Genomic DNA, 27,957 nt, shown 5'->3' with positions numbered 1-27,957 from the left:
GAGAGTGGGACACACTCTGTCATGGGAGTCGTTCAAGCGAATGCTCAATAACAGAACCGTGACTAATCAAAGACTTATTCGACAATGGTGTAGAACTGCACTAATATTTTCATTGATAATCGCATTCGATTTTATGAGTGTGTGTGTGTCTTTTTGTTTGTTAAGTCTCTAGGGGGGTGCGTCATCTTCAGATCCGGTTGTGACTTTGCATTCACTTGTGGCAAGAGGCACGAAGTCAATGTAGGGGTAAGGGTTTAATTGAGACGGCTGATTGACTGTGGGACACATATCACTAGTTCATAACTCACTGACGTTTCTTGTGGTAGCACTTGGGATTATTCTAGACTTTTCAGAGCTGGATTAATGCGAGCTGGCAACGCCATATTTGTTAGTGAGACAAAGGTAAAAGTACTTACACTGCAGACAGTAGTGTAGCATGTAGAGTAGAATCTTTTTTTTTTAGTCTCTTTTAAAGCAGATGGTTTGGGAAATGTTGAGTGATTTATTTCAATCATTTTTTTTGTTTGTTAAAAAGTTAATCAAAAATTCAAATTTTATTTCACGAGGCCTAATTTGGTCCAATATTTTACCTATTTTTGTGTTTATTGTAAATTTATAGAAATATTTTAAAACCTTATCACAGTAACCTAGAAATGTTAAAATGTAAGACTATTTTATTACTAGAATTATTGCCATTATCATTTAAATGTAATACATGTATTGATCAACCAAGGCCTTATATTGTTAATGCACGATATTTTACCATTTTTAGGGGAAAAAAATTAATCCGATACATAAACACCCAAGATTGTTTATGGCTAAAAAAAATAATCTTCAAATAATCAGATCTATTTTGTTTTGATTATAGTTTATTATACCAAGTATAAAAAAGTTATATATAAATCTATGTTTATGAATAACTGAATAATGATTTTTAAGATTTAGATTATTCTAGAGTATCTGTTTTATAATCTTATTGTCTTTGAGTTTCTTCCTTTTTTAGACTGCTCCATTGTATTTCGTCAGAAGACTGTTTTAGTTCAAGTTAAATTTCTTATTCACTCGCAGCGACATGTTTTGATTATAAAGTAAAGTCTTCATCTAATAACTCTAACTTTCTCTTTCTAAAAGTCGTACGTTTGCACTAAATACACAGTGTGTCTGGGGCTCAGCTTCCTAACGTCGTACCCGGGTGCCATTCTTGCCGATGACCTTTAGTACGACACAAGGTACTTCAGCACCAATCTCAACAAATCTAACTATCGCCCGGTTATGTAATCTCCTTCTTCACTTTGACACTAGAATGTCTCACAACAGTTGTATATTATTAAGAATGCCAGCTATTGGCAAGCTTGACATTAGGCTAGAACTTTGGCTTGTCAAAAGCAATGATAATGACTCAAATCCAGCAGTAGTCATTTCTTGTTTTGGAACGCTATTCCCTTGACGATCTTTTATAATCATACTTTAATTGATGTGACATACGAATCAATGGTCTAAATGTGAATATAAGAATTGAATCATACTTTAATTGATGTGATATATGTGATATATGTGAGATGTGATATACGAATAGATAGTCTAAAAGTGAATCTAAGAAACTGAGGTGATGAAATACAAAGGTTCAATGCTCAATACGATGTTCAACCATGGTTTTATTTTCTGACCACGAGATGAGAAAGGTGTGCTGGAAAGGGGGAGGGGGGGGATTGATAAGAGATATTTATAGAACTACCGTACTTGTAAACACTGTAGCCTAGGCAACTAAGTCAACAATTTTTGTAAAGCGTGGTTATGTTAAATACACGCCACACACCAAAAATATTCAATAGTTAGAACTGAAAGTTTTAGATTTCAAACAGTAATTTGTTAGTACCGAATGGGATTATTTGTTTTAAAATCATTTTCAATATTTATATATTCTTTGAAAGTAAGCAAGCAAGAAAGAAAGAGACCTCAAAAACAAATGAAAACAAAGAAAAAAGAAAACAAAGAAAGAAAAAACAAAGCAAATAAAAACAGAAACAAAAGAAAAGGAAAGGGAATGCGATGGTGTGCTGCGGTTTATACAACAGAGCTTCTTAAATTTTAAGACTGTAGATCTTTTCAAGCTTTAGTATTCTGATGCAAATGTCTAAAAAAAATATTTCACGAACTGCCAGGTTAATACACGAGGGTTATGGTAAGGTTGTGGCAGATCACTACTTAGACTTAGATTGTCGTAATACCAATGAGAATGTCGCGAGTCACCAAAGAAATGATTTGACACAACCATGGGAATTGTCGAGATTTATGTGATCTTCAAGAGAGATGTAAGGCTTGCCAATACGATTGTGACATACCCACAGGGACTACCCATGAGACTCCTCCTAGCATATACAGTAAGAAAATCAATGATCACCGAGCAGGCCGGATTTAAGTACGTGGAGGCCCCAGGGCAGGAATTGTTCCAAAGCTTATGAATGAGAATACTTAAATCTAAACGCTGCTTTATTTTAGAAGAAAGAAAGTTCTTGTTAATTTAATATCATTGTCCTTTAAACAAATATTTCTAAGCATATTTTAGTTTTAAAAAGTGTATATTTTAGAGTTTAGGCCCTTGATAGACGTCGTGTGGTAAATCTGGAGCTGTATTGACTTAGTCCCAAGCTTGCTACAAGTGGACACTTCTTTATCATAGTTTGCCAGCCGTAAAAATGCGAAAAAAAATGTTAGAAAAAAAAAACTCTCTTAAGTTTCTGACCCGTAGAAAATTCGAATACATTTGTATCTCTTTTTTGGAGGCCCCTCTCTTGTAGAGGCCCCATGGCTCTAGCCCCCGCCTGCCCCCCCCCCTCCCCGTCCCTTTAAATCCACCAGGGACAGGAATACGTACCACCTGTCTCACACGAAGCACGCCTTGAGAACCGCTGCTGTTCACCATGCTTCGGGGTAGTTTCGATTATTAGAATGTAGTGAACGTGGTTTCATTATTGTGTAGTGGTAGGGAGACAAAACAAAATCAATCGTGTCAATCAGTGCTTCAGTTTGTCGGGTCAACGATTGGCGTTCAAGTATCACCATACAATCTCACTCTACCATGACCACAATGACGTCATGGTAACGCCATCAGACGTCTAAGAGGGGGAAATAAAACAGACTAAAGTAATTCAGAGAATATTACAATCTGTTGCTGACGTATCGATCTAACCCTAACTCCAACTCGTAGTCAAAAATAATGATAATAATAAGGTTTGCTCCAATGTTTGTCTTGAGTTTGTTAAAATAAAGCTGAGTTCTAGATTTAGATTTGTTATCTACTGTCGCCTAATGGTTATCTACAACCAATACGAATCAGAACAGGTTCATTGTGTGATCATTATCAGAGTTCCTGACCACACCTCATGCTTTCGGTTGCTCTATTTATTTTGGTCTACTCCACTTTCTAATCATCTCAATTCCGAAAACATTGTTGAAATTCTTTTTTTTTTTTGTAATCATAACCCTTGACTCTTAGATCTCTACAGACGCTTGTGCTTTGTGTGTGTACATGAAAAAGAGAGGTGTTTATTCAGCAAGAAACACTTTCACCTATCCCTACATGTTGGGGGCACCACACAAGATTTGTCGACCATCTTTCTCCATTCCTCTAATCCTTTGCCTTAGATAGAACATCTTTCAATGACAGGCCCATCCATTCTTTTATATTGTCTTCCCATCACTTTCTCTGTCTGCATTGTACTATTCCCTGACGGAAGGTCTTTGCGAGCCCCAAATATCTTGTAATATAGCCATAGAGTTTGAATTTTTTTACAATAGTTATTAGGTCAGGTCATCGTGGGGTCCAATCCCCTTAATAACTCAGTCTCTAATCTTTTTTATTTGTGAAGCAGTCTACGTAGAATCCTTCTGTAGCATTTCAATTCCATTGCTAGGATCCTCCTCTCTAGCTCTGCAGTCAGCGTCCAAGATTCTCGTAAATATAAAAATATGGCCATGACCAGGGAGCGAATCAGCCTGATTTTGGTGACATAGCAGATGTGTCAACACCAGGCGGAAAAATTTGCATATTGTATACTAAACTAAAGTTGCAATGGCAGCGTGAAGCAATGTTTTATTAGTTCTATTTTTATATACACAGAAGATAGTAGGCTAACATTATTGTAAATTTTATGGGCCTGTACATTGCTAGAAAAGATATTTGGTGGGCCTTTACATAGCTAGAAAAGATATTTGGTAGGCCTGTACATAGCTAGAAAAGATATTTGGTGGGCCTGTAAATAGCTAGAAAAGATACTTGGTGGGCCTTTACATAGCTAGAGAAGATATTTGGTGGGGCTGTACATAGCTAAAGACATTTGTTCGGCCTGTACATAGCTTTCGATATAAGTTTAGATCGAGAAAGATTACACTTTGACCCTACTCCTCTCTCTTGTGTTAATCAACGTCAGAGTGCACGCAATGCAACGCTCTTTAGATCAGTGCTAAATGTTAGACAACAAAAATAATAAAAATAATCATTTAAAAAATTCTCCTGTGTTATAAGATGATTGTGATGATTAGGGACTTCGAATAAGCAGCTAGTGCAGTTAACCGGTGTTCTTATTAACTGGATTCAATGTTGTATCTCCTCTCATTGCCAATGATACTACTCGAAGTATTTATAGTGAAGAAATATCCTGAGAAGTCTAATAAATTATTATCCCAGGACATTTAAAATTGTGGCACACGATTAGAGGTTCCGTTACAATGTGTTTTTTTTTTAGTTTGGAGCCCCCTTCTCTCCCCCTCACATACAATGGTACCACAAATATAACAAAATAATAAGTTATTCAAATACATTTTTTGAGACATCTATGCTACCTTGAAACGATATTTCCATACATGGCAGCAAACTATTAATAGCTAGCTCTTTTGTGTAGCTAGTGTAGTAGTCTAGCTAGTGTAGCTGTGTAGCTAGTGTAGCAGTGCTCGAACTAAAGGATGTGTAAATACGCTAGGCGTGTACAATTTTTGTGCACTTTTTTAGAACTACTGAATCAAATTTTGAAGCAGTTCCCTTTGTAACACAAACTAATTTTACTCTATGACAGTCGCGCGATTTAAAACTCATTATAAAACAAATCAGGCAAATGTGCGTTTTAAAATTACAGGCCAAATTGATTAAAAACAAAACTATATTTAGAATATAAATAGCTCAAAGTTTCTTTATTTGGTTGGTAACATTAAAATGTGACATTGTCTGGTCACGTGACACTCTCTAATAACGAAAACGATGAGATGCAACTCTAGTCAATAAACCCATATATTGTTTTTTTAAGTTCCCTTTTCAGATCATGCGTTCTATTGGGCAGATGATGTAAGGTCATCTGTTTATGTGACTAACGGTTAATGAGGGTAAGATGTAGCCAGCACAACGACACACTGCCTTTTCTTTCCCCAACTATTGGAAGGTACCTATCAGAGCTGGATGATTCAAATGCACCTTAGAGATCCCCAAATGAAAATCCCAGTCTTCGTCAAGGTTTGAACCCGGGACCCCGGATTCGGAAGCCAAGCCCTTTAACACTCTGCCACCGCGCTTCCCATATATTTTTTAGCTCAAAGAAATTTAAAATATAGCATAATTATACGTTGCCGTCATCAGCTTGTTTTTTTTTTAATTCACAGATTGAGCAAAACAAGTTTGAAAGAAGACAGGAAACTATTTTATTTCTAATCTGTGTGTGTGCTAATGATTAAATATGGAATTTAAAAAATAAAATTTGTGTTGGATATTTGAAACACAAAACATAAATCATCATGGGAATTTATGGACTACCTTTTTACATCGCACTAACGATTTTCACTGTTGTGGGTAAGTTATTTCATAGCTCTTGTATGTATAGGAATAAGTTATTTCACAGCTCTTTTATGTACAGAAATAAGTTATTTTACAGCTCTTGTATGTATAGGAATAAGTTATTTCACAGCTCTTTTATGTACAGAAATAAGTTATTTCACAGCTCTTGTATGTATAGGAATAAGTTATTTCACAGCTCTTTTATGTACAGAAATAAGTTATTTCACAGCTCTTGTATGTATAGGAGTAAGTAATTTCACAGCTCTTGTATGTATAGGAATAGGTTATTTCACAGCTCTTGTATGTATAGGAGTAAGTTATTTCAGAGCTCTTGTATGTATAGGAGTAAGTTATTTCACAGCTCTTGTATGTATAGGAGTAAGTAATTTCACAGCTTTTGTATGTATAGGAATAGGTTATTTCACAGCTCTTGTATGTATAGGAATAAGTTATTTCACAGCTTTTATGTATAGGAATAAGTTGTTTCACAGCTCTTGTATGTATAGGAATAAGTTATTTCACAGCTCTTGTATGTATAGGAATAAGTTATTTCACGGCTTTTGTATGTATAGGAATAAGTTATTTCACAGCTTTTGTATGTATAGGAATAGGTTATTTCACAGCTCTTGTATGTATAGGAATAAGTTATTTCACAGCTTTTGTATGTATAGGAATAGGTTATTTCACAGCTTTTGTATGTATAGGAATAGGTTATTTCACAGCTCTTGTATGTATAGGAATAAGTTATTTCACAGCTCTTGTATATATAGGAATAAGTTATTTCACAGCTCTTGTATATATAGGAGTAAGTTATTTCACAGCTCTTGTATGTATAGGAATAAGTTATTTCACAGCTTTTGTATGTATAGGAATAAGTTATTTCACAGCTATTGTATGTATAGGAATAAGTTATTTCATAGCTCTTGTATGTATAGGAATAAGTTATTTCAGAGCTCTTGTATGTATAGGAATAAGTTATTTCACAGCTCTTGTATGTATAGGAGTAAGTTATTTCACAGCTCTTGTATGTATAGGAATAAGTAATTTCACAGCTCTTGTATGTATAGGAATAAGTTATTTCACAGCTCTTGTATGTATAGGAGTAATTTATTTCACAGCTCTTGTATGTATAGGAGTAAGTTATTTCACAGCTTTTGTATGTATAGGAGTAAGTTATTTCACAGCTCTTGTATGTATAGGAATAAGTTATTTCACAGCTCTTGTATGTATAGGAGTAATTTATTTCACAGCTCTTGTATGTATAGGAGTAAGTTATTTCACAGCTTTTGTATGTATAGGAGTAAGTTATTTCACAGCTTTTGTATGTATAGGAATAAGTTATTTCACAGCTCTTGTATGTATAGGAGTAAGTTATTTCACAGCTTTTGTATGTATAGGAGTAAGTTATTTCACAGCTCTTGTATGTATAGGAATAAGTTATTTCACAGCTCTTGTATGTATAGGAATAAGTTATTTCACAGCTCTTGTATGTATAGGAATAAGTTATTTCACAGCTATTGTATGTATAGGAATAAGTTATTTCATAGCTCTTGTATGTATAGGAATACGTTATTTCAGAGCTCTTGTATGTATAGGAATAAGTTATTTCAGAGCTCTTGTATGTATAGGAATAAGTTATTTCACAGCTCTTGTATGTATAGGAGTAAATTATTTCACAGCTTTTGTATGTATAAGAATAAGTTATTTCACAGCTCTTGTATGTATAGGAATAAGTTATTTCACAGCTCCTGTATGTATAGGAATAAGTTATTACACAGCTCTTGTATGTATAGGAATAAGTTATTTTACAGCTCTTGTATGTATAGGAATAAGTTATTTCACAGCTCTTGTATGTATAGGAATAAGTTATTTCACAGCTCTTGTATGTATAGGAATAAGTTATTTCACAGCTCTTGTATGTATAGGAATAAGTTATTTCACAGCTCTTGTATGTATAGGAGTAAGTTATTTCACAGCTCTTGTATGTATAGGAATAGTTAAGACACTTTCTTGTCAAATTTAAAAAAAACTACGATACAAACTTCTGGAACGGCAAACTATTTTTGGCCCATATAAATTTCCGACACCCGAGTCACCGACCGCATCACAGCCAAAAAAAAAAACGATTAAAAATGTAACTGAGCTTCCGTGGACAGGAATTGAAGAATATTTTTTAAAAAACATTTAATACTGTTACATATACGTAAAAGAACAAGAACATTGCTTGCATATAGACACAAGCACACTATACTTATAAGAGACATTTCAAAGGGACTGATTAATTGATAGTTACGACATTTATACAAAGTATTCAGGGAACCTAGAGGGCAGAGGATATTGTTTTGATAAAAAAGAGGTTCTGCTTGTAGTCCACTAGGTCTCTTGATGTTAAGTCCAATTATTAACAAGAGTGTCAATTAGTTAACACAATGACCGACCGAAGACATTAAAAGAAGTATGCTCGTTGTTTCAGTATGTGACTCACGCATAGAAATTATAAAATAAACAAAAAAACAAGCAAAATATAAAAAATCTTTTTTTAAAAAAAAAAGCTTATCAAAAGGGGAAAAACTTAAGACTATATCTACCAATAAAGTACAAGTTATTTCCCTTATTTGATATCAAACAAAAATAATTAATTACCGATAATTAATTGACTAATGGAGTATTTTTTTTTATTCATGTTTTGTTTGGTACAATAAATAATTATTTAAAGTAGCCTATCAACTTGATCGGAGAATGCGTGATGGAGAAATAGCGTTAACAATTATTTAAGGGGACTAAACCCAAAAAATATAGTCATATCTGTGAAGTATTAGTCTCCCTTGTTGAATATACCAAAATTAAACAAAATAATGAATTACCAGCAATCAATTGTCTAATTGGTTACTTTTCAAAATGGATTCATGTCTTGTCTATGTCAATGAATAATTGTGCGAAGTTTCAGCTTGATCCGAGGATGGGTGTGGGAGCAATAACGTGTTCAAACTTTTTACCAGACAGACACAGTGAGTTTGTAAAAAAGCAAAAACACGTGGCGAAATTTTATATGCTGTTTATTTTTTCTTACACTCTAATAATCACATTTGTTATATTCAACAAAATGTCTTTTATAATTAAGGCTGCATACATTGTATATTAATGAAATTACATTTTAGTCAAAATGTTTTTAAAAGTAACGCTGCGAAAGTCTAAAACAAAGCTTGATCTTAAATATTCAAATTAAGTTCCCCCTTCAGACCTTGCGATCTATAGGGCAGATGTAAAGGTCTTCTGTTACTTTGGCCAACGGTTAACCAGCAGGGTGTCATGTGGCCAGCACAACGACCAACCGCCTTTACTCTTCCCAACTAAATCAGTTACCCATTAGAGTTGGATGGACTCAGAGGCACCCTAAAAATCCCGATAATCAAAATCCCAGTCTTCAACGAGGTTCTAACCCAGGACACAGGTTCGGAAGCCAAGAGCTTAAACCACTCAGCCACCGCGACACCAAATATTCAAATACCTTGTCTTCATTTAGTGACTGTTAAGACATATTGCGAGAAATATATGAATGAAGGTATTTAGACTCCCAAGAAACATTTCAAGTTCTGGCCTGTGCTGCCCTCTAACCTTTGCCCTTATTTAATTCACTTTATAACTTTATGTCATATCCCTAACACGAAAAGCTTATAAATAAGCTTCCCATTCCTTGGTAGAAAGACAAAAAAAAAAACGCAGTAGGCCAAGATAATAAAAAAGAATTATTTCTCCATGAAGATTAGTTATTAAATTTTTAAATCTAACACATAAATATATTTCTAGTACAGTTTCGAAGCGCTAACGTCAAAGTGTGTAGCGATATACATTAGCTTGCAGTTAAATTGAACATATTGAGGAGACATAATTTCGGCCCTAATAACCGACTGGTCTGATAAAATGAACGTGCAGAATATCTCCTGTGTTTGATGCATTATGATTTGGTTTGAATAAGCGAATATTCTGATAATCCACTATTCTGATTAACAAATTCTAATACACTTTTATTTTCACGTACTCCTCGGAATATTTATAATCTAGTAAGTGTCTGGAGAAGACTGTAACTAATAAATATTAATTCGGGGAGTTAGGGATTAGGGGGGTACACACCTGAGAGCATGGGCGAATACTCATGGAGAACTCATTTATTGTTACTTAGGGTCAATATGCCTGCAAGAAAGTCTACATCACTTGAGTACAAGGGACACTACCGACTGTTCACTGTTGGTCCTTTTATTTCCTACAATGAGGAGCAAGCCTGAGCAGAGTATACTCCTGTGTTTTGGATTTTATTTTTAGCCATCCCTTCCTTCCTTCCTTCCTTATCCTGCCTATGGCTCACCCCCAAAGAACAAAATTCACCAGGTGCATTTATTGTATGATGGGAAAAAAGGGTTCCATGAGTATTTTTTTTTTATTTCTTATGTAGATTAGTAGGAATGGGGAAAAATAGGAACATAGTTTACTGGGTAGACTCTGAGAATTGTGTGTGTAGAAATTCCATTATTTATTTCTTTTAGAGAGTTCAAAGTTCTAAGTCCTGGTCTCATATCTATCTGATTAGGGCAAGTGTTGATTCTTTTACAAGTCTCCTTCCAGTCTCAATGGGAGAAAGTGTTGTCTATTCATACTTCAGAAGCAACCACAACTTTGTGTGTAGATCTTTGTGTCAGTAACCGAACCATGTCAAGACTAGCTTATTAACACCTATACATTCACCACACACATACACATAGACATGATTTGATGTCGTGTACACAGCTTTCTTTGGCTCTGTAGTGTTATGACCTACTTTACTAACTCTTTGGCTCAAATGGAAACGGTACTATTTGAAAGCCCTACAAGTGAAACTATCACTTTAGAACAATTATATTAAATTTAAAGCATATAAAGTGCAAAAAAACAATAGTTGTTGCACTGTAATGCTGGCCATTAAAATAAAACAAAACCTAAAAACCCGTCCAACTAAGCCTACCATATGAACTTATGGCAAAGCTTTCCATGGTGGATTTGGTCTTCGTACAATTAACAAAATGGATTCTAATAGATAATTTCTACTAACAATATTTTGTAGGATTTTGTTTATTTTTATTTCACAAAGCTTATATCAACTCACTCTGTCTGTCTGGTACACATTTTTCTTCACGCGTTATTTCTTCCACTTCCCATTCTCGGATTAAGTTGAAACTTTGTACAATTATTCATTATCCTTAACAACACATGAATCTATAAGAAAATAATTGACCAATTATTTTATCAATTAGTCGTAACTAATTAATTTTGATTTGTATAGAGATGGTACTAGCTAAAGGGGATAAGCCTCATGTAAAACTTATGTCGTCCCCTAAAAATTTGGAACTAACAAAAGATAATTAAAGATCTTTTTTATTACCTAAGCACTTGTCTAGATCAGTTACTAGCGTCCTATCATTATGTCAATTAGTACTGAGCCCTGGGGTTGGAATTCAAGTCAATCAACTTTTTTAAAATTGCTTTAGAAAGCGAGCACGGAAACCTTCTCCAAGACCCCTGACCTCCACTCTTCCCACACCCCAATTGGCCCACAAATGTGATCGGACCATAGCGCATGGAGCATGCTAAAATATGAAATTGGTGGTAAAAAAAATTCCAATCGCAAAAATGTATTATTGTTATTCTAGATATACCACAAATTAATTTCTTGATTGAGTCGAAATAATTGGATACAATTAAACCAAATGTAAGTTTTGTTTTTTTTAAAGCATTTTTTTTATATTTTACTTCTTTTCCTTTTCCTTGCTGAATGTCTTCATTATTATGTAACAATACACAGTGATTAAGTCCGTTAATTTTTTCCAGCCTTTATTTTACTTATTAAAGTGGTTGTTGTTTTTTTTAAACCTATGGTTTTAGATTTTTTTGTCAAAAAGTGTTTTAAAACGTGTATTACTAACTCAAGTATTTTCTGTAATAATAGCTACTTACATTTAAAACAAAATATTTCCATTTCTTTTTAAGAGAAACAAATCGATTTAGTATGCATATAAGTCGAATATAAGTTAAAACAACAATGAATAAGTAGTTTTTCATATCCACGTGCAGTGTCCACAATCTCCAATGGATGCAAAACTGAAGGGAAACGTTTCTATGTAGAGGCTTTCAATGGGAGATCGGCCCCTTCAAAAAACAATTAGGTCAATTAGATAATCATCCAATAACACCAGTTAGACCAGGTTTAGTTTGAACTATATCTTCATAACTATCAGTTCATTGAGTACATGTGAATATTAACAATTTAATAATAAAAACATTAATAAATCTCCGTATCCTGTGGTATCAAGTCGTTAGTCGAACTAACAATACAGCAGTATCGGCAACACTTTAGACACGAGCCCGGCTCTTCTTGTATCTACGGAGATAGGGTTTGTAGTTGTTGATAGTTTGTAGTTGTTGATAGTTTGTAGTTGTTGATAGTTTGTAGTTCACAGTTTTTGATAGTCTTTCTGAAAATATTGAAACCTGCCACTTCGGGGGCTGATTTTTAGTTTGTGTTTCCGCACAAACTGTCTTTGAAACCTTTTTTTTTTAAATCATGTTAATTTTTTTTACTCAGACGTCTTAAACATCTATTTCTTTTGTGGATTCAACTAAACGTATACACTAGAAACAAAGATGGCGTCCTCTTTATTATCGTCTGCTCACTGAATAGAGCTGGAAATGGTAGTTCTGTTTTAGTCTTCAATGCTCAGTGTACGTAGGTTGTCTGGACATGGCGTATACATTTGGAATGTAGGCTGGGACGTGATGATCCTCATTTCTGAATGGACGTCTGATACTTGCATTAATCATAGGTGTTAGGATAATGTGTCTTGTCATTAAAAAAAAAATTCGTGTAATCTTATAACTTACAGATGTTCCTTCAAAACAGAAGATAATTATGTCCTACGCATATCCATGGGTTAATCTAGTATATTATAGTTAGAGACTTTTCATGCAGCCCATTCCATACTCCAATGTCTCTAGAGAAGAATGAGAACTTACGGGAGTTAGTTCTGGTATATGGAATAAGAAATGTACCTTTATAATCGTGTCTAGATGCATATTTTATTAGGTTTGTAAGTTATGGTTCAATTTTTATTGTTGTATTGCTACTTTATTTCTGTCCTGAAGTGCCTCTACATTTAGTGAATTACTAATATACTTTTAGTTGTATGTTTTTTTCTGATTTGTAAAAATACAATAGTTTTATCTATTTAAAAGTTAAAAATTTAAATAGTTAAAATTTTGTTTCGTGTAATCACATAATAGATTGTTAATAACATATTATTTGTTTGGAAAATAAAATAACTTCTAGAATGGTTTATAAACACAACAATTACTTGTAATTATCGGTATCAATTGCACTCACTAATCACTGATAGAATTAGAAATAATTTAAATGTTAAGGTAAGTCAACTATTGTCTTCGATTTTTTGGATCGAGTTTTCCAAAAGAGATTACAATGATGGAAGAATTGCATTCATTTTAATATAACAACACAATCTAAGGTCATTAAATAATCCTTCAAATACGGGTCAGTGACTTGAGGCCCGATAAGGGCTCGCCAATAAAAAGAAAATCAATATGAACCGACGGAAATTGAAGAAAGATAAACACAAGATGGAAACTAAATCGTTCCTCATAATGAGGGCTCCGTATTTTCATACAACACACAGACAAACATTCATTGCAATAATCCTTATAATTAAAGCCAGTTACGGCTAGATTTTTAAATGTGCGGTACAAATTTCTTAAAGTTATTTTCACAACATTTCTGTCACTTGTTTCTAATATTTGCCAGCAGGCCCTAAAAATCCTGGAAATTTTTGACGATAACAACATATTGAAAATAAACATAGATTGAAAACAAATTGTTATAAATTAAACGTCTTTGTTACATATTTACGTTTTTCTTACCAAATGACACGACAGCCATACACAAACAGCTGCCTGGTCGTCGGTTTGCGCGCTGGACTGTCGTTCAGATTTATCGATGGTCCAGGGTTCAAACCCTGCCCGCTCCCATCCCCAGTCGTCCTGTGGGAGGTTTGGACTAGGAAGTAATTATCTTCAACTCTGAAGGAACATCCGAAACATGTAAAACATTTTACAAAACATTTCATTGAAAGATGTGGACATATGTTTAAACCTAGATAATATACTAATATATATGTTGGAATACTGCAGTATCCGGTCTCTGCGTTAGTTACTATGGGCTTATGATTTGATTTAGGAAAGCAAGCTTCAAAAAAGTTGGTTTGATTTACTTTCGCATGACTATTTTTATTAACTCCCCCCTCACAAAAAAAGGCCTTTACAGCTACTTCTAGCTTTTTGAGATCTAAACGTGACAGACTGACAGACGGACCCCACAAAACTAAAACCCTTTTTTTAGCAGTTCGGTATTTTAGTTAGCTAGTTGGTCACTCGGCGTCTTCAACCAGGGGCGCCAAGGCAGATGACTTTCTATGTAGTTATCTCTCTGCAATCTTCAGTCTCTAGTTGTTAGCAAGTCATTCTTGTGCTGTGATTTTGGTCACCCGTATGCCTTCTACCTTTTCCTTCGTAAAGGGGACACCATAGAATTCTAGTTTAGCTCAGTCTTGGGATATGATGTATACTTATTTGCGTTTCAAGGACATAGTGTGTTTAAGTAGCTTGTTTCTGCTGAGCAAGGTGAGCTTTAAACTGAAGGTCACATCGTTTCAATTTATTTTATAGGCATTGTGAACAAATTAAAAAGATAATCAGTTAACAGCTATTTTTAAAAAAAAAATAAAAAAAAACAACAACAACAGAGCTTCTATAAGGGAAACAACTGCATGATTTATAAGGGAAACAACTGCATGATTTATCTCCCTTTCCTATATAAAGCAAAATGTGTTAATCCCCACCAATTAATTAACTTATAGGTTGAATTTTTTTATTGATGCATATGTTGGTTACAACAATGATTGAATATGCTAAGTTTTAACTTGATCCAGGAATTGAGAGAAATCACATGTACAAACTCTGTACCAGACAGCGTGAGTTCATATAAGCGTTGTCATAAAAATATTCTTTACTCTATTTCTGTGGAGGGGGCGTGATGGCTGAGTTGTAAAGCGCTTTGCTTCCAAACTCAGTGGTCTTAGGTTTGAGTCTTGTCGATTTGAAATTTCAGGATTTTTAAAGGACTCCTCTGAGTCCACCCAACTCTAACGGATACCTGACATTAGTTGGGGAAAGTAAAGGAGATTGTTAGGTGTACTGGTCACATGACACGCTCCTTAACCGTCGACCATAGAAACAGATGAACTACATCATCTGCCTTAGAGATCGAAAAGGGTACTTTACTATTTCTGTGTGAACACAAGGTGGCAGGGTAATAAATCTCTTGACTGACAAACCAACGGTTTTGAGTTTTTATTGCCTGAGGCTTGGATTTATAATTAGAGTTTTAAAAACATCCCTGACTACACCCTATTAAGTGTGTGTTGTGAAAAGCTAATAGCGGTAGTTCATTGTGCTATCCCCATACGCCTCTCGTTAACCGGTTGACGCATTATCTGATCCGTACAAGTTTAGGTCGTAAGGTCGTAAAAAAAATCACTTTTGTAAAAAATAGTTACACCCTTTTTTTAACAACCAAAATATTAAAAGTGCTTTAAGAAACAAAGTAAATATAAAGTAAATAACGGTACATTTATAGCCATATCTATTAATACTGTAAGATTTATTTCCCTTAATCAATATTTAACTAAATTAATTAATTATCACTAATTAATTTTTTTTTATTGTTTGTTAAGAACAATGAATAATTGTGTAAAGTTTTTACTTGTTTCGAGAATGGGAAGTGGAAAAAAATAATGTACCAGACAGACCGACAGACAGACAGAGTTGATATAAGCTTTGTTTTTTTAAAAAGGGTGACTGTTTTGACCCAATTTTGGACGTTTAGTAGTACTAGCCCTCTAAACAGGAAATAGTCGCAGACAATGTTAAAATGGAAGCATTATCCAAATCTATAAGTAGTACTATTCATATTGATTTAAAGAACTTGCTAAAAAGTAGGACACTGAAGTGTTATTGCAAGACTGCTAAAATCAATCACCTCCACGGTTTTCATTCATCACATTTAGTTCTTAAAATCCATTTCTTATTTCTACGTGTCAAATTCAAGAGCCTGTGAAATTGAAGAGAGAGTCAACACGATGTCGAAGTGGACCTTTCCCTAATGGCACTCATGAGGTTTTTCTCTATCCTTTGATTAATTCTTCTGTTTATGAATGCGGATCTGGTTCCAAAGACCTGTGCGCTGTCCGCAGCAACCGATGTGACTATGTAGTCAAGGTGTCTCATTTCACTGCCTAATGAGCTGACGTCTCCTTATAATAGGATAAACTTAAAACTCACTTTTTTTACTATCAGAACAAATGTAAAAAGAATTGTACGAGATTGCGTAACGTTTTATAAAGATTAAGAATGGATCCAACAAGCATGGGCATAGAAATATAGGTCTGTGATAGTAACACAGGGGGACTGGTGGGTACGTGGTGAAGCGCTAGGCTTTCGAACCGAGAGATCGCGGGTTTGAACCTTGGTAAACATTGGGATTTTTTATTTTTAATTTTGGGATTTTAAGAACACCCTCCCCCAGTCCAACCAACTCTAATGGGTACCTGACTTTAGTTAGGGAGGTAAAGGCGGTTGGTCGTTGTGCTGGCCACAGATGGCCTTTACCTTTTCTGCCCTATATGTAACTAAAAGTGGGTAATTTATTTAGTTTTTACTTTATTTAGTTACAACTTGGGCTTTTTTAGAGTAAATAAAATGTTTCTTAAGGGCAACATGTGCATAGAGTCTAAACGACTTACTATGGCAGTTAATAGAATGCTCACTCCATCTATAAATACGCCGATTTTTTGTTAGTTTTTTTTTTTTGTTTTGTTTTGTTTTTATTTGTTGTTGGTTTTTTGTTGTTGTTTTTTTTTTGTTGTTTTTCTTTTTGCCTTACTTTGAGTCATAAGATGTGTGTGTGTCGTTTTGTTTTAGTCTTTAAACCTAATGCTATCTTTCGCGACTATATTGAAACTTGTATCAAGTTCGTTGTGGATCTATTCAATGAAGAAGTTTGAATAGCGTGATGTTCAGCGGTGTAGCACGATCTAAATACAAGTATTACTTAAACACCTACATACAAAGCCCTGTTGAAATGCACTACAGAATCTACACATTTGCATTTAAAAATGGACGCCCCAGGAATCAACTTTCTGATCTAGTTTGTTGTTAACACAAGAAGCTTTTTTAAAGAATTAAAGCCAGCGTTCCATGCATTGCTTTACATACTATCTAACTGATTATAAGTATAGAACGAGTTTTGTTAGTGCAATGTTTCCCAAACTTTTTCCTTAATGGAACACTTCGCACATTCTGAGTATTTAGCGGAACACTTTTGATTTTAGAGATATTAATTCACATGGTGGCCTACTAGTAAATAATTCTAGAAGTTTGTGGAACACCTAGTCAGGCCTTGCGGAACACCTAATCAGGTCTCGTGGAACACCTAGTCAGGCCTCCTGGAACACCTAGTCAGGCCTCAAGGAACACCTAGTCAGGCCTCGTGGAACACCTAGTCAGGCCTCGTGGAACACCTAGTCATGCCTCGTGGAACACTTAGTCAGGTCTCGTGGAACACCTAGTCATGCCTCGTGGAACACTTAGTCAGGTCTCGTGGAACACCTAGTCATGCCTCGTGGAACACCTAGTCATGCCTCGTGGAACACTTAGTCAGGTCTCGTGGAACACCTAGTCAGGTCTCGTGGAACACTTAGTCAGGTCTCGTGGAACACCTAGTCATGCCTCGTGGAACACTTAGTCAGGTCTCGTGGAACACCTAGTCAGGTCTCGTGGAACACCTAGTCATGCCTCGTGGAACACTTAGTCATGCCTCGTGGAACACTTAGTCAGGCCTCGTGGAACACTTAGTCAGGTCTCGTGGAACACTTAGACAGGTCTCGTGGAACACCTAGTCAGGTCTCGTGGAACACTTAGTCAGGCCTCGTGGAACACTTAGTCATGCCTCGTGGAACACTTAGTCATGCCTCGTGGAACACTTAGTCAGGCCTCGTGGAACACCTAATCATGCCTCGTGGAACACTTAGTCAGGCCTCGTGGAACACCTAGTCAGGCCTCGCGGAACACTTAGTCAGGCCTCGTGGAACACCTAGTCATGCCTTGTGGAACACTTAGTCAGGCCTCGTGTAACACTTAGTCAGGCCTCGTGGAACACCTAGTCATGCCTCGTGGAACACCTAGTCAGGCCTCGTGGAACACTTAGTCAGGCCTCGTGGAACACCTAGTCATGCCTCGTGAAACACCTAGTCATGCCTCGTGGAACACCTAGTCATGCCTCGTGGAACACTTAGTCAGGTCTCGTGGAACACTTAGTCAGGTCTCGTGGAACACTTAGTCAGGTCTCGTGGAACACCTAGTCATGCCTCGTGGAACACTTAGTCAGGTCTCGTGGAACACCTAGTCAGGTCTCGTGGAACACCTAGTCATGCCTCGTGGAACACTTAGTCATGCCTCGTGGAACACTTAGTCAGGCCTCGTGGAACACTTAGTCAGGTCTCGTGGAACACTTAGACAGGTCTCGTGGAACACCTAGTCAGGTCTCGTGGAACACTTAGTCAGGCCTCGTGGAACACTTAGTCATGCCTCGTGGAACACTTAGTCATGCCTCGTGGAACACTTAGTCAGGCCTCGTGGAACACCTAGTCATGCCTCGTGGAACACTTAGTCAGGCCTCGTGGAACACCTAGTCAGGCCTCGCGGAACACTTAGTCAGGCCTCGTGGAACACCTAGTCATGCCTTGTGGAACACTTAGTCAGGCCTTGTGGAACACTTAGTCAGGCCTCGTGGAACACCTAGTCATGCCTCGTGGAACACCTAGTCAGGCCTCGTGGAACACTTAGTCAGGCCTCGTGGAACACCTAGTCATGCCTCGTGAAACACCTAGTCAGGTCTCGTGGAACACCTAGTCATGCCTCGTGGAACACTTAGTCATGCCTCGTGGAACACTTAGTCAGGCCTCGTGGAACACTTAGTCAGGTCTCGTGGAACACTTAGTCAGGTCTCGTGGAACACCTAGTCAGGTCTCGTGGAACACTTAGTCAGGCCTCGTGGAACACTTAGTCATGCCTCGTGGAACACTTAGTCATGCCTCGTGGAACACTTAGTCAGGCCTCGTGGAACACCCAGTCATGCCTCGTGGAACACTTAGTCAGGCCTCGTGGAACACCTAGTCAGGCCTCGCGGAACACTTAGTCAGGCCTCGTGGAACACCTAGTCATGCCTTGTGGAACACTTAGTCAGGCCTTGTGGAACACTTAGTCAGGCCTCGTGGAACACCTAGTCATGCCTCGTGGAACACCTAGTCAGGCCTCGTGGAACACTTAGTCAGGCCTCGTGGAACACCTAGTCATGCCTCGTGAAACACCTAGTCAGGTCTCGTGGAACACTTAGACTGGTCTCGTGGAACACCTAGTCAGGTCTCGTGGAACACTTAGTCAGGCCTCGTGGAACACTTAGTCATGCCTCGTGGAACACTTAGTCATGCCTCGTGGAACACTTAGTCAGGCCTCGTGGAACACCTAGTCATGCCTCGTGGAACACTTAGTCAGGCCTCGTGGAACACCTAGTCAGGCCTCGCGGAACACTTAGTCAGGCCTCGTGGAACACCTAGTCATGCCTTGTGGAACACTTAGTCAGGCCTTGTGGAACACTTAGTCAGGCCTCGTGGAACACCTAGTCATGCCTCGTGGAACACCTAGTCAGGCCTCGTGGAACACTTAGTCAGGCCTCGTGGAACACCTAGTCATGCCTCGTGAAACACCTAGTCAGGTCTCGTGGAACACCTAGTCATGCCTCGTGGAACACTTAGTCATGCCTCGTGGAACACTTAGTCAGGCCTCGTGGAACACTTAGTCAGGTCTCGTGGAACACTTAGTCAGGTCTCGTGGAACACCTAGTTAGGTCTCGTGGAACACTTAGTCAGGTCTCGTGGAACACCTAGTCATGCCTCGTGGAACACTTAGTCAGGCCTCGCGGAACACCTAGTCATGCCTCGTGGAACACTTAGTCAGGCCTTGTGGAACACTTAGTCAGGCCTCGTTGAACACCTAGTCATGCCTCGTGGAACACTAAGTCATGCCTCGTGAAACACCTAGTCATGCCTCGTGGAACACCTAGTCAGGCCTCGCGGAACACTTAGTCAGGCCTCCTGGAACACCTAGTCATGCCTTGTGGAACACTTAGTCAGGCCTCGTGGAACACTTAGTCAGGCCTCGTGGAACACCTAGTCATGCCTCGTGGAACACCTAGTCAGGCCTCGTGGAACACTTAGTCAGGCCTCGTGGAACACCTAGTCATGCCTCGTGGAACACCTAGTCATGCCTCGTGGAACACCTAGTCAGGCCTCGCGGAACAGAAAACCTAGTCAAGCCTCGTGGAACACAGTTTGGACACCACTGTATTAGTGTATTGAAATAGTAACGTCACATTTCCATTGTAGGTATTTATTGATGCTACTGTCTGTCTTAATAGGAATCAATGAATACTTTTCAGTTTTCATCTCCTAAACAAGTATTGATCTCACAAAGGAATATCTTAAAACAATTTGATACTTAAATAACATAACAAACTTAAGTAGCTTTAAACAGTTTATTCCCTTTTTTTAAGAAAAAATTCTATTCACCATATCAGTCACGATCTAGCAAACGTTATATTTACTTTAAACTAAAAAAATGCAAAGTATCGCTATTAAGTTAAGAACCTCAAGTTGACATTTCGTTGTAACCATAATTCCACAGACCAAAACACACATGGAAAGACGTAACCGTATGTTTGAGGTTTTAAATACATTCGACTTTTGTTGCATGGCTTTTACATTTAAATGGCCATGGCTCGAGCTTCCATTCGTCAGATCTGTATTTGCTGATTACACAAGGATCATATTACATATCGCGTTGGCCCAAACACTTAAAATCCATTTTGCTTTCAATACATGTGAAATTGAATCGTAGTTGGCAGCATGAGTAAACAGGCCCTTAAGATTTACTGAGTTATTTGCTTCAATGTAATAATCTAATAATAGTTTTATTTATTTACTATCGAAAAAGACATTTCATAGTATCTGTACTTCAAGATAGGTGGCTACTTGGTCGTAAGGTATGGGGTTAGAACGTAGACTCGATAGTCTTGAGTTTGAACCCCAACCGCTACCATTCCCTGTGGTCAGACGGGAGGTTTATGGTAAGACGTTTAATTGGTATTTCTAAAGGAAAGTCCAAAACGTATAAAACATAATAACATTGTAAGTCGCTGTGACCATTTAATGAATAATAGAACTTTCAAAAAGTCAAGAATAGCAGTAAATTTACCATGACTTTAGACATTGTTTAATTACATTTATTTCAGCAAATTCTATTTCCTTATTTAAACAATACAGATCTGTTTTATCTTGAGATTTTTCATCCAAATTTTTAATTATTTTTTTTTTACAAAACATACCAACTCACTCGTCTGTCATCTACAAATTTTGTACAAGTTATTTCTCGCACTATCCGTACTTTTCACACGTATTCGTTACATTTTTGGGAACGGGAATCAATCAAAACATTAACTAACTAATTAATTAAGTAGTGTAATTAATTAATAGTGTTTTATATTGAAAATGGAAATAAATGTCACTGCATTGAGATATAGGACTGTAAATGTGCAGTTCTTTCCTTAATGAAAGCTTTGTTTTTTATTGTTTTGTTTCTTTTTTTTTTGGGGGGGGGGGATTTTTTTTTCTGTTAGCATAAGATGACTGCAAGCAAGCTTTCCGTAAGTTTCTTTCGCAGCTACATTTCCAATCCAACAGTTTCTGTCTACTTCGAGTTTAGACCCTACAAGATGGTGACATTTGTGTATTGACATTTAATTATTATATTGAAAACAATATTTTATCTCTAAAATCAATGTACGCAATTATTTTCCCTATTTGCGCATGTCTTAGTCTACATCTCATGCTTGAAGACTAATGTGATGCCTTTATTTCTACAGTCAACATGGCGTCCGCTGGGCAGACGTGCACATTTACCCAGAGTTCAACAAACATCGCCATCTACTGTGAGAACGGCTGTTGCAGCAACAAGTGCTGCACTACAAACTCTGTCGAGTAAGTACAACCAATGTTGGTGACAGGGGTTCCCAAGTGCTGTTACTCAGAGATAGAACTAGACATCGAGGTAACGACCATGAATTTTAGTCACTGGGAGATAGCTAAGAGCAGCGCTTCTCAACAATGAGCGTTGCGTAGCCCTTTGACTAGTTAAAGTATCGTTTGGAGATACTCAGTGGACATTTGGATAATGATGGACATGACAGATAATAACAGATGGAAAAGGAGGGCTTACTTCAAAATACGAAACTCCGGATGTGATAAAGAAAAGAAAAAAAAAAACGTAGATAGACGCTGTTATAGAGTAGAGATAGTATGGGCGTGATGGCCGTTAAAGTGCTTGACGTCCAAACCGCGAATGCACAAGTTCGAATCTATGATCATTGAAATTCAGGATCTTTAGGACATCCATGAGTTAACCCAAGCAAATGGTTATCTGGCGTAAGTTTGGGATATAGAGGCGGTTGGTCATTATGCTGGCCACATAACTCACTAGTTAATCATGGGCCATTGAAACAAACTTCTCATCATCTCCCCATGAGGTCGAATGAGGGGGGTAATATTACACATAGACACTCCTTATATGTCACTTCTTTGTATCTGTGTGTGTTCTTTGTTGAGATTTTTCATTTTATATCATTATTTCTTTGTACTATTAAATATTGAGTCTCAATCAAAGGTACTGACATCGCATCTTATTCCACAGTACTGACGCCATAGCCATAGGCGTGTCTGTGGCACTAGCTGTTCTCATCCTAATCCTGCTCATCGCCCTCCTTATCTACTGCTGCCACAAGAGAAACAAGAGGAGGAAGAAGACAAGCGACATGGAGAGCACCACCACGGAACACACGGATGTCATGGTTTTGAACAGTAAGTCAGAGCTCACCATGTGGCTTCCGATGTAATGTTCGAGTTTTTGTTTTTTTTTGTTGTTGTTTTTTTTTTATGTCCTACGCCTTGCGACGTAATCGTCTTTAAAACCAAGATAACAACATTTGTTAAGTAGTCAAACAAAATCAATCAAATAGGAACTCTGTGTTCATAGAGATAGGTTTAACTGTCCATTAACTTTGAGAAACTATATATTTGAAGCAGGGCCGTCCTTCGGCCACTGCAACCTATGCGGTCGCAGTGGGCACCGCACTTTCATAGGCCCCGCGCTAATTCTATGTGGAAATTATTGAATTAAACCATTATAACTTATATATAATAACAGGGTTTCTGCGGCCTCCTGATTTTTCAGGGTATCCGGAAATCTATAGAAATCGCAAAATATATGAAAAAGTTCTTGAAATCTCCTGAAATTATTAAAAGCTTTTGAAAACTCATTAAAAAATTCCTGAAAAATAGACAAAATTGTCCTTTTGGGATGCCAATTGTATGCGCGATTTAAAAAAAATGCTTTGTCAGCTTTCATTTAATAAAAAATTATTGCAAAGACGAATGTATTTTCTAATACAAAATCTTTATTTTAACATTATGCTTATTCCTATACAGATAGGGCCCCCGCGCAATCATTTTCGCATAGGGCCCCGCAATTGGTAGGGCCGGCCCTGATTTGAAGAACCAACTGGAAAGTGGATAATTTTTTCTACATCCAGCCAAGCCAAATGAGTTTGTTTGTTTTTTTTCATGTTCTCGTGACCGAGCCAAAAAAAAAAAAAAGAGCCAACTTAGTCAAGGTCAAGGTGGATGACTTCACATTCACTTTGAAATTGTTTTCATGCAGATCTAGTCTGTAACTGCAGGATAATGTATTTAAAGACAGAATCATTAAACGCGTGTTGAGTTTTCATTATTATTGTGAAAGAGACGGTCTTATCAGCTTTATGATACTATTTTGACCAGACGTGTTTCTTTTACATGGGACTATAAAATTCACATTACGGATCAAGTCTTAATGTGGAGAATTTAATTTTATAAAAAAAAAATATGTGTCTAAATAAAGGGGTGGGGATTGTTAGGAGATCATATGTTGTCACTATGGCGGCCATATCATTCAAATTGAAATGCAGATCTCAGTTTCAAAAATAAGAAATTGTTTAGAAAGCTAGTGTAAATGTATTCTGCATCAAATTTTGTGCTTATAGAAACTGAATTTTAAAGACATATTTGTTTCATTTTTGCATCTTATTTTTGTCTTTTCAGGCATTCCCCCAAGGAAGACAAATCTAACAAAAGTTATTTATTACGATAATACACGATACTCACAGACGGGTGAGCCCGCGCCCCCCTATCTTGAAAAGGTCATCTTTGGACGCTCCAATAGGTGGATGTCATTTGTGCCAGGCAAGAAAAACGTGCATAAAGTCCACCCGCTTCGGCCTTACAACGCGAAAGAAAAATTTACTCAGACGAAAGGTAACCAGCCTACAATGATCAGACCCGTCCTTCCGGCGACGCCCCTGTACGACGATGAGGAAAACCAAGAGAAATCTATTCAGACCCCGGTGCACGTGGGCAGGAGGCCGCCGACCAAGGATAAACCAAAAGGACCTTGGGCGCCACATGCTCCGTGGCAACCCCACGCCGGGGAGAAGAGTTTGTCGAAGACTCGCCCCAAGCCTTTAGACACGTACGCCAACTACGGGTCCCAGAATGTGGAGCAGCAGTACACGTCACATAGGTGTAGCCCCGAGCTGGGCCACTATAAGTATGAAAGCGATTACCTGGAAGACAAACTCAGTAGCCGAGCGTCCGGAGCCCAACCAAGACCATCGACTATAGGTGACTAATTCATCGATTATAGGTGACTAATTCATCGACAATACGTGACTTATTCATCAACTATAGATGACTAATTCGTCGACAATAGGTGACTTATTCATCAACTATCGGTAACTCATTCATCGACAATAGGTGACTTATTCATCAACTATAGGTGATTAATTCATAGACTATAGGTGACTCATTCATCGATTATAGGTGACTCATTCATCAACTATAGGTGACTCATTCATCAACTATAGGTGACTCATTCATCGACTATAGGTGACTCATACATCGACAATAGGTGACTTATTCATCAACTATAGGTGACTAATTCATTGACTATAGGTGACTAATTAATATTCTATTCATGACAGCACTTTATCTAAAGGAACTTATTTCCTCAAAAACATCAGCCAAAGAAACAATCAAAACTTTATAAGAATCTGTGATATAGTGGCCATTCGGGTCATCTTTGACCTATGTACAATTATTATATTATGCAGAACAATGTTATGATCTCGTCATATAGAGATCTCCTTGTTTATCATATTTTGTTTATTTAACATTGTGATATTAATAATGTTTATAATTTTTGCCTATGTTGTTTTTTTTTGTGGGTGCATCAATAGACTAAGAACAACAAAACGGACTGCAGCAAGGCTGTTAGTAACTTCTATTTTATGTGCATGAGCATTATGTATAGTGCATGATCATTCAAATGTATAAATATTCTGTACCATTCAACATCGTGCATATGTACATTTGAATTAAGGGTGTAGATCTGTCCTTGTATATATGTACCTGTTTTAACTCGTATACAACTTTCAGACGCAGTTGCTGGGGGTAGATGTACGAACTTAATCATTTAGTTAACATTGTCGAAACTTATGCGATGTAATAAAAGAGTCTAGGCCACCATCTGTTTTGCATGAAGACACGACGAGATCTTTAAAAGACCAACTGAATCATGATTTAGGTTTATATATTTCTATACATCCTAGAAATAAAAAAAAAACAATAAAAAAAAACAAGGAAATGAGAGGGGGGGGGGTGGATGGCGAGGGGGGATAGCATGACCATGCCCTGCCAATGTTGATTAGTTCAATTTATAGCCCCCATTTTGCTTAGTCACCCTCCCCTGTTCTTTTTTTCATTGCCTTTTTTTTTTTTACACTTCCTCTAGTCACTCCTTCGTGAAACTTGTACAGCTTATCTCAAAAATGGCTCTAACGATTTTCCTAGAAAATTTAACAGCTCGTTTGCCACATGGGAAAAACTCTAGTTTGACCGTTATAATTATAATATCAATAAATAATCACCTAACGTACGAATTCCAGCAGGCAGAATGAATAAACACATATAGTCACGCATCTGGCAGTGTCAAATCACGGTTTGAACAAATTACTTTTTAACTATTCGTGTTTATATTTTGTTCTATTTGAAGTTGTATAACGAAGGTAATGTCTTTTTAAAAAATGTATTTTTAATGTTAACATTGTGTGATCTACTTCAAAATACCGGGTATGGCCAGTAGGTAATGAATGAATAAAAGGCTGAATGACGTTATTAAACTTAATTTATTCAATGTCAATTGGAAATTAAACATTTTTAAATCAATTTTCTAAGAGTTATATTGTGTTAGTTTCGAAATTATTTATTTATTTTTTGCCTCATTAGAAAGAAATAATGTATATACCTGAGGGGACATTATTTTTAATTGGCATAAGTGTCTGACTCGTTTTGGATGTTGAAGACTAGGAATTTTTTTTTTATTCAGCGGCCCATTCCACTCTCTAAGGAAGAAGTAGCACTTGCACGGATTTGTCCTAACATATGGAACAGATAGATAGATAGATAGATAGATAGATAGATAGATAGATAGATAGATAGATAGATAGATAGATAGATAGATAGATAGATAGATAGATAGATAGATAGAAAGATAGATAGATAGATAGATAGATAGGTATTCTAGTTACAATCGTCTTCTGAGTACTTTCAAGTCAGATTGAAAAAAAAAAATACATTACTGACATAAAAAAACAACTATTTCCAATGTTTGTACATTTAAGTGTACATTGTGTACAACTTTGTCGAAAGACTTGTACAAACAGAGTTCAAACAATGTGGGGGAAAAATCTTTCCAGATGCAATTTTAGATCTATCAATACATTCGACCCTAAACGGATCGTATCGAAGTATCGACTGGATGATGGTGGCTGAGACCAGCTGTACATTCCGCGTTTTCTTCACTATGATCGCAAATCAATATGACAATACTAAGAGGAAGTCTTGAGGAGTTGAGTTCATTATTTACTTGCAGTCACCACCAAATGGCAATGTTCTGTTGATTTACTTGCAGCGTGAACCGCATCTATATCTTATCATTTTTTGTTATCTTAAAAAGCACAGCATCATTCATTAACATTCTTTTAGAACTGCTAGTACGTATAAAAACAGAGATTATTACTTGCCTGTACTACAGTGTTCCCGAACATTGGACTTTCGACGCCACACACACACCCCCCGCCACACGAAATACTTCCGAACCCTCCTAAATAGCTGGGGGGGGGGAAGAGAACTGTATACTTTCCCAGTGTTTTACTGCATTATGTGCTTCAGAAATGAATTCTATTGGCGTCTACAGTATATATTCATCGGGGGGGGGGGGGAGTAGGTCAATAAGTAAATCATTGGAGGATGCAAGCCTGATACAATTATATGAGGAACATTCGAGGTATATATAACGTACGTAGGTTTGTATTGGAATCAACTTCTTGTCAAGCAACTGATCTTGAAGAGGGTTTGTTTAGTTTTTTTGTTTGCTTTTGTTTTTGTAAAGCAAAACACGTCAACTGAACGATGGCAAGACACTTGGGAGAGAACTTTGACAATTGTGACGTTGGAAAGACGGGGAGAATCACTTTGGCAGAGGCGTAGTGAATTTTTTTTAAAAAGAAAGTTAGAGTCGATCTTTTTTAAGACAACTCTGGGTCGTGCGGTGTACTCACTGTACTGTCGTTTGTTTGTCTTAATGGTCCCCAGTTCATATCCTGCCCAATGTCGTTCGGAGGGAGGTTTGAACTAGGAAGTGGATTATCTTCAACTCTGAAGGAACCTGCGAAACATGTAAAACATCCGAAACATGTAAAACAAAACAAACAAATAATTTGA

At 37.0% G+C, this 27,957-nt stretch overlaps 1 protein-coding gene across 1 annotated transcript; it reads left to right on the top strand.

Annotated features, from left to right (window-relative positions):
• The first annotated feature begins 27 nt into the window (after window positions 1-27).
• On the top strand, window positions 28-25,579 carry LOC106054177 (uncharacterized). The gene is made up of 5 exons (XM_056027875.1): window positions 28-402; window positions 5,650-5,836; window positions 21,951-22,065; window positions 22,775-22,941; window positions 24,220-25,579. The coding sequence occupies exons 2-5, from the start codon at window positions 5,782-5,784 to the stop codon at window positions 24,804-24,806; spliced, it is 924 nt and encodes a 307-aa protein (XP_055883850.1). The 5' UTR covers window positions 28-402; window positions 5,650-5,781; the 3' UTR covers window positions 24,807-25,579.
• Window positions 25,580-27,957: the final 2,378 nt, after the last annotated feature.

The sequence above is a fragment of the Biomphalaria glabrata genome, chromosome 4, assembly GCF_947242115.1.
Source record: "Biomphalaria glabrata chromosome 4, xgBioGlab47.1, whole genome shotgun sequence".
NCBI lineage: Eukaryota > Metazoa > Mollusca > Gastropoda > Planorbidae > Biomphalaria > Biomphalaria glabrata.
This window is presented reverse-complemented; position numbering and strand designations above follow the sequence as displayed.